Source organism: Equus przewalskii, chromosome 19 (assembly GCF_037783145.1).
Source record: "Equus przewalskii isolate Varuska chromosome 19, EquPr2, whole genome shotgun sequence".
Classification (NCBI taxonomy): domain Eukaryota; kingdom Metazoa; phylum Chordata; class Mammalia; order Perissodactyla; family Equidae; genus Equus; species Equus przewalskii.
In genome coordinates, this window is record NC_091849.1 from 28,878,793 (window position 1) to 28,891,618 (window position 12,826).

General features: G+C 35.9%; 1 protein-coding gene across 1 annotated transcript; it reads left to right on the plus strand.

The window, feature by feature from the left end:
• The first annotated feature begins 10,808 nt into the window (after positions 1–10,808).
• On the plus strand, positions 10,809–11,741 carry LOC103567986 (olfactory receptor 2J3-like). Its single transcript, XM_008544739.2, has one exon. The coding sequence runs from the start codon at positions 10,809–10,811 to the stop codon at positions 11,739–11,741; it is 933 nt and encodes a 310-aa protein (XP_008542961.2).
• The last annotated feature ends 1,085 nt before the right edge of the window (positions 11,742–12,826 follow it).

A 12,826-nucleotide genomic window follows, 5' to 3' on the forward strand; every position in this document is an offset into this window, starting at 1 on the left:
ACATCAGCAGTACTGAGAAAGCCAACAATAGCCATGCACTGCAGGTGGTCACAATAGAGGCTTGCAGCAATTGTGAACCCCTGAGCCTAGCAACCAGCCACACTGAGGGCCTGACTCACTTAACAGCAAAATAGCAATAGTTGTGTGATATTAGACCTCACAGCCAGCAATACCAGGGATTACCCTGTCCAATAAAGCAACCACAGCAGCTGCCTCAGCAGAGCCTTAAAACCAGATAGCCTCAGGGCAGCTGAGAAAGGGCAATCCTACCACAACAGAAGGGTACATACAACCCACAGTAGGGACGCCACTGTAGCATTTGGAACAGGTGATGAGAGAGAAGCACATTGCTGGGCCCCATAAGGCATCTCTTACATAAGGCCACATTTCCAAGATCTGCCTAGTACACAGATATAAGCGCAGAGAAAGAGCCAAAATGAGGAGACAAAGGAATACATTCCAAACAAGGGAGCACACAAATCTCCAGAAAGAGAACTAAACAAAATAGAGAAAAAACAATCTACCTGATAAAGAGTAGAAACTAATAGTCATAAGGATGCTCACTGAGCTTAGGAGAATAGATGAACACAGTGAGAACTTCAACAAAGAAAATAAAGAAACAACCCATCAGAACTGAAGAATACAATAATGAAAGTGAAAAATTCACTAGAGGGAACCAACAGCAGAGTAGATAACACAGAAGAACAAATCAGTGACCTGGATGAAAGAGTTGAAGAAATCACCCAAGCTGAATAGAAAAAAGAAAAAAAGAATCATAAAGAGTGAGGACTGTCTAAGGGGCCTCTGGGACAACATCAAGGGCACTAACATCTGTATTATAGGTGTCCCAGAAGGAGAGAGTGACAAAGGGGCAGAAAATCTATTTGAAGTAACAGTAGCCGAAAATTTCCATAACATGAGGAAGGAAACAGATATACAGGTACAGGAAGCACAGAGTGCACCAAACAAGATGAACCCAAAGAGGCCCACATCAAAACACATTATCATTAAAATGACAAGACGGAAAGATAGAGAATCCTAGAAGCTGCAAGAGAAAGGCAACAAGTTACATACAAAAATAGTGCATAATGATATCATTTGACTTCTCAGCAGACACCTTACAGGATAGAAGGCATGATATACTTAATGTGCTGAAAGGAAAAAACACAGAGAAGAATACTCGCCCTGGCAAGGTTGTGCTTTATAATGGAAGGCAAGAGCAAAAGTTTTCCAGACAAGCAAAAACTACAGGATATATCACACCTAGAGCAGCCTTACAAGAAATGTTAAAGGGACTTATTCAAGTTGAAAAGGAAAGACTACAAATAGGAATAAGAAAATTATCAAAGAAAAGAATCACTAGTAAAGGCAAATATATAGCATGGCAGCAGATCAACCACCTCTAAAGCTAGTAAGAAGATCAAGAGACAAAAGTACTAAAAATGTCTACCTCCATAATAAGAGGTTAAGGGATATACACACACACAAAAAGGTAAAATGTGATATCAGGGTCTGGCCCTGTGGCTGAATGGTTAAGTTGTGTGCTCCGCTTCAGTGGCTCAGGGTTTCACTGGTTCGGATCCTGGGTGCAGACCTAGCACCACTCATCAAGCATGCTGAGGTCACCTCTTACATAGCACAACTAGAAAGACCTACTACTAGAATATACAACTATGTATCGGGGGTCTTTGGAGAAGCAGAAAGAGAAAAAAAAAGAATATTGGCAACAGATGTTAGCTCAGGTGCCAATCTTTAAAAAAAAAAATGTTATATCAAAAATAAAAAATGTGGAGGGAGGTAAAATTCTAAGGCTATTAGTAGGAGGTCAAACTTAATAGACCATCAGCTTAATATAGATTACTGTTTACATAGGTTATAATATACGAACCTCATGGTAACCACAAACCAGGAACCTACAATAAAAACACAAAAAGTTAAAGAAAAAGGAACCCAAACATAGTGTTAAAGAAACCCATCAAATCACGAGGGAACAGTATAAAAGAAGATGAAAAGGAGCAAAGAAAAACTCCTAAAACATCCAGAAAAAAAAGTAACAAAATGGCAATAAGTACATACTTATCAATAGCTACCTTAAATGTCAATGGACTAAATGCTCCAATCAAAAGACAGAGGGTGGCCAATTGGATAAAAAAACAAGACCTACCTATATGCTGCATACGAAAGACACACTTCAGAACTAAAGACACTGATAAATGGTAAGTGAAGGGATGGAAAAAGATACTCCATGCAAATGGAAACAAATAGAAAGCTAGGGGTAGCAGTACTCATACTAGACAAACTAGATTTTAAAACGGAAACTGTAACAAGAGACAAAAGAAAGTGTTACATAATTATAAAGGGAACAGTCCAACAAGAGGACATAACACTTGTAAATATGTATATACACAACATAGGAGCACCTAAATACAGAAGCAACTATTAAAGACATAAAAGAAGAAATAGACAGTAACACAATAATAATAGGAGACTTTAACCCTCTACTTACATCAATGGATAGATAGATCAACCAAACAGAAGATCAATAAGGAAAACTTGGTCTAAATTAACATTAGATCAGATAGACTTAGTAGAACATTTTTATCCAAAAGCCACTGAATAAAAAATCCTTTTGAATGCACATGGAACATTCTCCAAGATAGATCACATGTTAGGCCACAAATGTAGTCTCAATAAATTTAAGAAGATTTAAATAATGCCAAGCATCTTTTCTGACCACAAAAGTGTGAACATAGAAATCACCTATAAGAAGAAAACTGGAAAAGCCACAAATATGTGGTGATAAAACAAAATGCTACTGAACAAGGACTGGGTCAATGAAGAACTCAAAGGAGAAATAAAAATATACCTGGAGACATATGAAAATATGGCTTACCAAAATTTATGGGATACAGCAGAAATAGTACTAAGAGGGAAGTTTACAGAAAAATAAGCCTAATTCAAGAAACAATAGAAATCTCAAATAAACAATCTAACAGTGCACCTAAGGGAACTATAAAAAGAACAAACAAAGCCACAAATCAGGAGAAGGAAGGAAATAAGAAAAATCAGAGCAGAAATAAATGAAATAGAGACCAAAAATACAATAGAAAAAATCAGTTAAACAAAGATTTGGTTCTTGGAAAGATAAACAAAATTGGCAAACTTTTAGCTAGACTCACCAGGAAAAAATGAGAGAAGTGTCAAATACATAAAACCAGAAATGAAGGACGAGAAATTACAAAGCAAGCCAAAGAAATACAGAATATTAAAAGAGAATTCTATGAAAAAGCTGTACACAAATTTGATAATCTAGAGGAAATGGATAAATTCTTGTAATCATATAACCTTCCAAAACTAAATCAAGAAGAAATAGAGAATCTTAACAACTGATCACAAGTAAGGAGATCAAAACAATAATCAAAAACCTCCCAAAAAACAAAAGTCCATGACCAAATGGCTTCCCTGGGGAATTCTACCAATCATTCAAAGAAGATTTAACACCCATCCTTCTCAAACTCTTTCAAAAAATTGAAGAGAAGGGATGCTTTCTAATTCATTCTATGAGGCCAACATTACCCTGATACTAAAAACAGACAAGGACAACGCAAAAAGGGAAAATTCCAGGCCAATATCACTGATGAATATAGATGCAAAAGTCCTCAAGAAAAATACTAGGAAATCAAATACAATAATACATTAAAAAGATCATACACCGTGATCAAGGGATTAATTCCAGGCATACAAGGATGGGTCAACATCCGCAGATCAATGAACATGATTTACAACGTCGACAAAATGAAGAATAAAAACCACATGATTATCATGGCCAGGTGGTCTAGTAGTTAAGCTCACTGTGCTCTGCTTTGGCAGCCTGGGTTTGCAGGTTCAGATCCTGGGCATGGACACACACTACTCATCAGCCATGCTGACACAGGGACCTACAAACAAAATGGAGGAAGACTGACACAGACGTTAGCTCAGGGCTAATCTTCCTCACCAAAACAAACAAACAAAAAGATTATTGAAATAGATGATGCAGATATATGTATCGACAAGGCAAGCATCCATTTATGATAAAAACTATGAGTAAAATGGGTATAGAAGGAAAGTGCCTCAACATAGTAAAAGCCATATACGGCAAACCCACAGCTAACATCATGCTCAATGGTGAAAAACTGAAAGCTATTCCTTTAAGAATAGGAAAAAGTCAAAGATGTCCACTTTTGCCACTCTTATTTAAGATGGTATTGGAAGTCCTAGCCAGAGCAATTGGCAAGAAAAAGAAATAAAGGGGACCCAAATTGGAAAGGAAGAAGTAAAATTGTCACTATCTGCAGATGACATGATTTTATATATAGAAAATCCTAAAGAATCCACTAAAACCTATCAGAAATAATGAATACAGTAAAGTTGCAGAATACAAAATCAACATACAAAAGTCAGTTATACTTCTATACACGAACAATGAAACAGCAGGAAGAGATTAAGAATATAAACCACTTACAATTGCAACAAAAAGAATAAAATATCTAGGAATAAATTTAACAAAAGAGGTGAGAGAACTGTACATTGAAAACTATAAAACATTGTTGAAAGAAATCATCTATTCTTTCCACACATCTATTCTTGTCCACACATCTATGGACAGCTAGTTTTTAACAAGGGAGCCAAGAACATGCAATGGGGAAAGGAAAGTTTCTTTATTAAATGATGTTGGAAAAACTGGATAGCCACATGGAAAAAAATGAAAGTAGATCATTATCTTACACCATGCACAAAAATTAACTAAAAATAGATTAAATATTTGAATGCAAGACGTGAAAGCATAAAACATCTAGAAGAAAATATAAGTGGTACACTCTTCAACATTGGTCTTAGCAATTTTTGCATACCATGTCTCACCAGGCAAGGGAAACAAAAGAAAAAGATAATGAGATTACATCAAATGAAGAAGCTTCTGCCCAGCAAAAGAAACCATCAGTAAAATTAAAAGACAACCTAACATATGGGAGAACATATTGCAAATCATATTTCTGATCAGTGGTTAACATTCAAAATATACAGATAACTCATACAACTCAACGACAACAAAAATAACAACCCCCCCGAAAATGGGCAAAGAATCTGGATAGCCATTTTTCCAAAGAAGATATACGGGTGGCCAATGGGCACATGAAAAGATGTTCAACGTCACTAATTATTAGGGAAATGCAAATCAAAACCATGATGAGATATCACCTCGTGCCTGTCAGAATGGCTATAATTAACAAAAGAAGAAATAACAAGTGTTGGAGAAGATGTGGAGAAAAGGGAACGTTGCTGGTGGGTATGTAAACTGCTGCAGTCACTACGTGAAACAGTATGGGGATTCCTCAAAAAATTTAGAATGGAATAATCATATGACCCAGCTATTCCACTTCTGGGTATTTATCAAAAGAACATGAAACACTAGGTTGAAAAGATATGTGCACCTCTATGTTCATTGGAGCATTACTCATAGCACCCAAGAATTGGAAACAGTCTAAGTGGCCATCAATGGATGAAGGGATAAAGAAGATATGGTGTATATAAACAATGGAAGACTACTCAGCTATAAGAAAGACAAAATCTTGCCATTTTTGACAATACGGATGGATCTTGAGTGTAATATGCTAGGCGAAATAAGTCAGACGGGGAAAGTCAAATACCACATGATTTCATTCATAAGAGGAAGATAAAACAACAACAATAAACCAGCACATAGATACAGAGATTAGATTGGTGAGTACCAGAGGGGAAGAGAAAGGAATGAGGGCCAAAGGGGTAATAGGGCATATATGTTCAGTAACCCATGGTACTTAATCTTTGGGTGGTGAATGTGATGTAGTCTACACAGAAATCGAAATATAAATACGTACTCTTGAAATTCATATAATGTCAAAAAAACAATGTTACCTCAATAAAAGAAATTACAATTTTTCAAATGGAGTCTTATAATATGATTTCCATACCAACATTTTCTTTGCTACAAATGGAATATACTAGCTAAAAACAAATGTTCATTAATATAAACTCATGATGTAATTCTTTTTGTTTACAGCAGCAAGGCAAATATTGGATGTAGACTAGCCATCACAGCCAATTTTATTTGTTTACATATTATGGCAAAACTCTTCACAAGATACTGATGGAAATTATTCATGAAAATATTAAAGAGTTTTGCTAAATTTTCTGAGATTTGGTAGTTAAAGTCTAAATAATTGTTTGAATAGTCTTTCAATCCTTTTGAATGGCTAAACTTGGCCTTGAATTTTAGAGATGTCAGGCAGACACAGCTCAAATTAAAAAGGCAAAGATATACAACTATGTCTTTAGGCATGCCATTTTCAAAAATGTTTCATGCTTCCCTTTTCCCCCAAATTAGACTATCTTTGAGAAGTTTAAGTCACAGATAAGTTTAAATTAAGTTTAAGTTTGTCAAATTTAGCCAATAGCATGATGAGGAATTAAGGATGAAATTCCAGATAATTCAGGACAACTCAATCCCTTCTCTATAAACACAGCTTAATGCAATTTTATCAGTGATGGTTGGTCTGTAGATTCATTTTATCCTAGAACAAAAGTGTGATATAATGTTGAAAGTCGTCTTCAAAAACTGTTCTAACTAGGACAACTCCTTGAAGGGCAATAATTACCACTTCGGGATTTACTCTCCCAATGGCCCCAGGCAAGGGAAGCTAGTCACATGATTCTCTTGTTTACACAAAGCCTCTGTTTGCTCTAGGAAAAAGAGTCCATCCCCTGGGATACACTGAATGCTCTCATGAGTTCCTCCTTCCAGCTAAAACCAAATCTTTTGGTAGACACAGGACTCTTTCTTTAGTAGTAATGAAAATCAGAGTAATTTTCAGATTCTGCTATCCTAATTTGATGTGGTAGACTAAAATATACCGTGTTGTCAGCCATTTATGTTAGTGATTTCAAGGAGATGAAAACCAGAGATCAGATTGGCCCACAACAAATGAGAACATAGATTAGGGAGACAAATACTACAGGGAATGTGGACAGACACAGGAAAAACAGAAGTGAAAGGAGTTGTCCCAATTTTAGTAAGCACTAGGTAAGAGTATAAAAGGACTAATGTAGTATAAATATCAGTTGGCTAGTGATATAAGGGTAAGGAAAGTAGACTCATGGCCAACAACTTTTCCTCCATAATGTTTTATTTCAAAAAAAGAGTGGCGATAGTTCATTTCATAGCTCATAAAAGCAACCTTTGATAAGGCCTTTTTTCTCTCTCTTCCAGTAAAAAGAAAATGAAACTGTAAAGTTCGCACCTTTTCTCTACTTATATCTGATGATTTTTTTGTCCCTTATGTCATATCTGTTTCTAACTTCTATAAAAATGCTGAAGGGTGAGTCATGCAACAGGTGAAGATATCTCACAACTGCCACTTTGTTTTAGTTATTGTACTAATTCAGGTGACCATATAAGGAAGAAGAAAAGTATATCTGCATCAGAAGAAGCAACAACATTTGGATTCCTATTTCTCAAGAGGTATTAAATCCCATTGTAGTGAAATTGAAAAGAATCTTGGGACTTTTTCATTATCCCTCAAATGACTGTGAACTCTTAAGTTCAATAATCTTTATGATTTACTATTTGACCATTGTTATTTTTTGATATAGCCAGAGCGAGCTTATACACCAGCCAGTGGACTGTAACCAAACCTTCTTTGATGAGGTCTGAACCTTGGCCCTGGGGAGACAATCTCCCTTCAAGGTTGTCCTTTCTTAAATACTGCCTCTTGTTCCAAGATATTTTGTAAAGTTCTTTACATCTTTATAGGTACTCTCCTTACATAGTTAAATAATTACATTAAATTGTTGTTTAATTATAAAAAATGTTCTTTTTAAGCATTGTACTATCTGATTATCCTGGCTGGTTTCTCAGCTGTAGAAAGTAGTCTATGTTAGGGTAACAACTAGTTAATGATTAAGGGTTAAAAGGCCTGAATCAGTCTTACAGCCTTGGGGTGAAACTGTTTTTAACTTTCCTGTTGAAAGTCAACCAAATAGCTCTACTAACATCTTTTCAAGAGTTAGTTATAGGGACGTGAGCAATTAAGAGACCCAAAAGAGGTAACCACAGAAGCCTGTTCTGTGATTTCTTTTTTGCCATAGCTTATTAGGAATTGTGAGAGAAAGAATTGGCTGTGGAAATAGGAAAGCAGAAGTGGTGTGCAAAGCTGAATGAGGCAAAACATGCACAGAGAGAAGGAGGGATATTTAAATGGTGGGTTACTGTGCCTTGTCATGATAGCTATATCACAAGGGGTAGTGTTAATCTTTCCTATGAAAGACTGAAAACCGACAAGAGAAACGAATCACCTAAGAGTTACAACTATCTACAAAATGTACTTCATTTCTTTTTTCGAGGAAGATTAACCCTGAGCTAACATCTGCTGCCAATCCTCCTCTTTTTGCTGAGGAAGCGTGGCCCTGAGCTAACATTGGTGCCCATCTTCCTCTACTTTCTATGTGGGACGCCTGCCACAGCATGGCGTGCCAAGTGGTGCCATGTCCTCACCCAGGATCCAAACCAGCCAACCCAGGGCCGCCAAAGTGGAACGTGCTCACTTAACTGCTGCGCCACCGGACCGGCCCTGTACTTCATTTTTTAACAAAAAAGAAATAATGTTCACTGGGCACAATATAGTAAATGATAAACACACATTTAACAGCTTCAGTAAAAATTCAGAAGGATTCTCTAGGTAGGAGAGTAAAAATATATGTCGAAATTATGAATTATGCTCAGAATTTAAACACTATCTCAGTTATTGCCCTAGAAAAAAAGAAATAATGTAGAAACCTTCTTCAGGTTCTGTGGTTCAGGCTTCCCAGCCCCGTGATACACATATACACACTTTCAACTTTAAGCGCCATAGTTAGGTTACTCTCCATTTTCCTCCATCCTCTCTTCCTTCTTTGCTCTCTCAATGAATGTATATCTTTCATTTCATAAAAATTTCGCTTTTCAAATTCAGTTATATTTATTTGTCCTTTAGGAAGTGTTCTGTCTCTCTTCTCCCCAGTCTATTTCACAGATCTATTCTTCTGAACTAAGGTTTTCAGCTTTGTTCATAGCATGAATATCCATAAGTTGATGTGTAGGTGTCTGTGTTCCTCTTTTGCATCTCTATTTGTATCTTAGTTTTCAGTTTAGAAATAATCTGTGAGTGCAAGTAAACAAATCAGAAGATTAGATTCTTTCTATAAGAATATTTAATGGAAGCTCAATATTTTCACTGTATATTAACATTTTGAAATCACTAACAAATTTGATATTGTTCATCATGCTTTTTCATCTATCTGTGAGATTACCGGGATTGCAGTTGTTCTGTCTTCCCTAGTCACATAAATGGAAATACCCTGAAGAGAAAACTAAAGCTATTTGTTTAAAAATAGATGATTTGTTCCATGGAAATTTTCTTCTGTAATTAAATTTCAAGTTACTATTTACCCAGATATCACTCTGGGATGAATGAGAAGAACTCAACAGTTAAGAAGTTATTTTTCCATAACAGGGAAAATATCTGGATGAAATATAAAAGTGAAAAATGTTTTATTTCATATTTACCTATTGTAGCTTTTTATTCAGGTAAAATTTAAAATGTACAGAAAATTTGCAAAAGTGAGACAAAGAACTACCGTTAACCCTTTAACTAGATCCAGCAATAGTTTACTTTGTTCTTAAAAAGATTTATTCCATTCTATCATCTATCACCTATCTTTCTAACTATCTATCTATCTACCTACTTATCTGCCTATGTATGTATGTATGATCGATCTATCTATCTACCTAGCATCGCTTTTTCTGGAACATTTGAGAGTAAGTTGAAGACATGTGCCTTTATCCCTAAATACTTCAGTGTTTATTTTCTAAGAACAGGCATTTTATTCTACATAACTAATGTATAATTAAGGAAATCAGAAAATTTAGTATGGATGCAATACAAATATAATCCATGGTTCAGATTCATATTTCTCCAATTATCTCAATAATGTTGTTAATAGCTATTGTCCCAGTCCAGGATCACTCACTTAGATATCGTATTTCTTTGATCGCCTTTAATCTGAACCACTTCCTTAACCACTTCAAATTCATTGAATTTGATATTTGTGAAGAGTACAGCCCAGCTACATTGTCCAACTTGTCTCAATTTGAGTTTGTCTCATGAGTTTTCAATATTAGAATTAAGTGTGCATTTTTGGCAGGAATGTCACTGAAGTGACTTTATGTCCTGTTCGGGGCATCATATCAGTAGACATATAGTGTTGGTTTGTCTCAACATTTGTGATGTTAACATTGGATACTTGGCTATGGTGACATACCCTAGGTTTTTCTATTGTAAAGTTTAGTATTTTTCATTTTGTATTTAACAATTAATTTGAGGGGAGATATTTTAGAGTATGTGAATATGCTTTTTATCATCATATTTTCATTCACTTGTTTTGAGCATCCATTTATGTTTTTCTAACTCCACAGTTTCTTCTATATGTTTAAATTAGAATCCTACCAAGAGGAATTACTTTCTCTTCTCCACTATTTATTCTTCTTTTAATTGTCCATATGAGCTTGCAGCTTCTAATTTCTTTCAATTCATTAGTATCATAGTTTCTCTTAATACACAAAATGTCATAGAATTGAAGACTGGTAGGCCCTTCAAACTGATTTCTGTTTCTTTTTTGTGTCCCTATGATTCTTGGAGCATTTCCTTACTTTTTTTTGAGTGTGTGTGATTCTTTCCTCAGGTAACAAGAAGAGAATGACAATGGAAAAAATCAATGCAAGTTTTGAAAACTACTTTGTTCTACTGGGTTTTTCTAATTGGCCTCATTTTGAAGTAGTTCTCTTTGTGGTTATCTTAATGTTTTATGTGACGACATTGATAGGCAACCTGTTCATCATTATCTTGTCACACATGGACTCCCATCTCCACACTCCCATGTACTTCTTCCTCTCAAACCTCTCTTTTCTGGATCTCTGCTACACCACCAGTGCCATCCCTCAGTTGCTGGTCAACCTCTGGGGCCCAGAGAAAACCATCTCTTACGCCGGTTGCATGATTCAACTTTACTTTTTTCTTGCACTGGGAACCACAGAGTGTGTGCTACTGGTGGTGATGTCCTATGACCGATACGTAGCTGTATGTAGACCCTTGCATTACACTGTCCTCATGAACCCACGTTTCTGCTATCTGCTAGCTGTAGCTTCTTGGGTAAGTGGCTTTACCAACTCAGCCCTTCATTTCTCATTTACCTTCTGGGTACCCCTGTGTGGGCATCGCCAAGTAGACCACTTCTTCTGTGAAGTTCCAGCACTGCTCCGACTGTCATGTGTTGATACCCATACTAATGAGCTGACCCTCCTGGTCACGAGCTCTACTTTTGTTCTTATACCTCTCATCCTCATTCTCATCTCCTACGGTGCCATTGCCCGGGCTGTGCTGAGGATGCAGTCAACAACTGGACGTCAGAAAGTCTTCGGGACGTGTGGAGCCCATCTTACGGTTGTATCCCTCTTTTACATTCCAGCCATGTGCATATATCTGCAGCCACCATCAGGAAATTCTCAAGATCAAGGCAAGTTCATTGCCCTCTTTTACACTATTGTCACACCGAGCCTCAACCCTCTCATCTACACCCTCAGAAACAAAGATGTAAAAGTGGCAGTAAAGAGACTAATGGGGTGCGATTGAACCTGTATACTTGTGACATTAACAGTATAGTGAAGCATCTCTTCACCAGTGATTCATCCATCCACCCATTCATCAACCAGTCTTTCATTCACTCACTCTATCAGCACTTATTGAGCATGTACTCTCACAGTCACAGAGATCTTGGTAACAGTTTTGAATTAAACAGTTTCCAAAATATCAATCACTCTCTAATGGAGAAAACAGCCACAGAACATCAAGATCAAACATCAATAATAAATTTGTTCAGTGGCACAAACACAATAAATGAGAAGTATCCTTTTCTTAATTGAAAATGAGGCATGGAACTTGTTGTAAATATTGATAAAAGAGCAGCTGTAATTCTTATGGAAAGATATTCTTAATTTAAAAAAAATCCAGAATAAGTCTTTTGACTTCTTGCTTTTAAGACAGAACTCATCATAAAGTTTTTCTTCATTCTTTGGTTTAGTTAACAACACAGTGAAATAACTTAAATCTTTTCTCCATCACTTATGATATTTTGAATAGTAGTTAATATTGAGAGAATCTTTGGTCTGTAGCCTCTAATATTTCATTAACAATAGTAAGAAAATAAGATTTATGAATCATAGCAAGAAAAGCAGCAAAAGTTAGCATCTCATGTTTCTCTTTTTTCAAGGCAGTAAGAAATATAGGAGGTGGAAACAACTTGTGAAGCTGTGATATATAGCTTGTAAAGTAATGGATATTATAGGTTAGGTGAGTTGGATAAAGTTAAGTTCTTGGAGCACCGGCATCACCTAAGGGGCAATAAAGTATATCTAAGGCAGAAAGAGCACTGGGCTCTGAAAACGACCTGATAAATCCAGTGAGTGTTTGAAAGAGTTACCTGAAACTATATTTGGAAAAATTTTATGATAAAAGCTGAATGAAAGATACTAGCTTTTTATTTCTTTTTAAGCTTGATTTTATTTGAATGTTTGAGGTTAGGAAGTGCATTATGAAAATCAGCTTATATATTTTCCAAATCAGGAAGTAGATTTTTTTAAATAAAAGTAATGATTTTGTTACCTATATTATTGCCAACTGTCTCCATCTGAAATAACTGTACTAGGTATATGGCACTT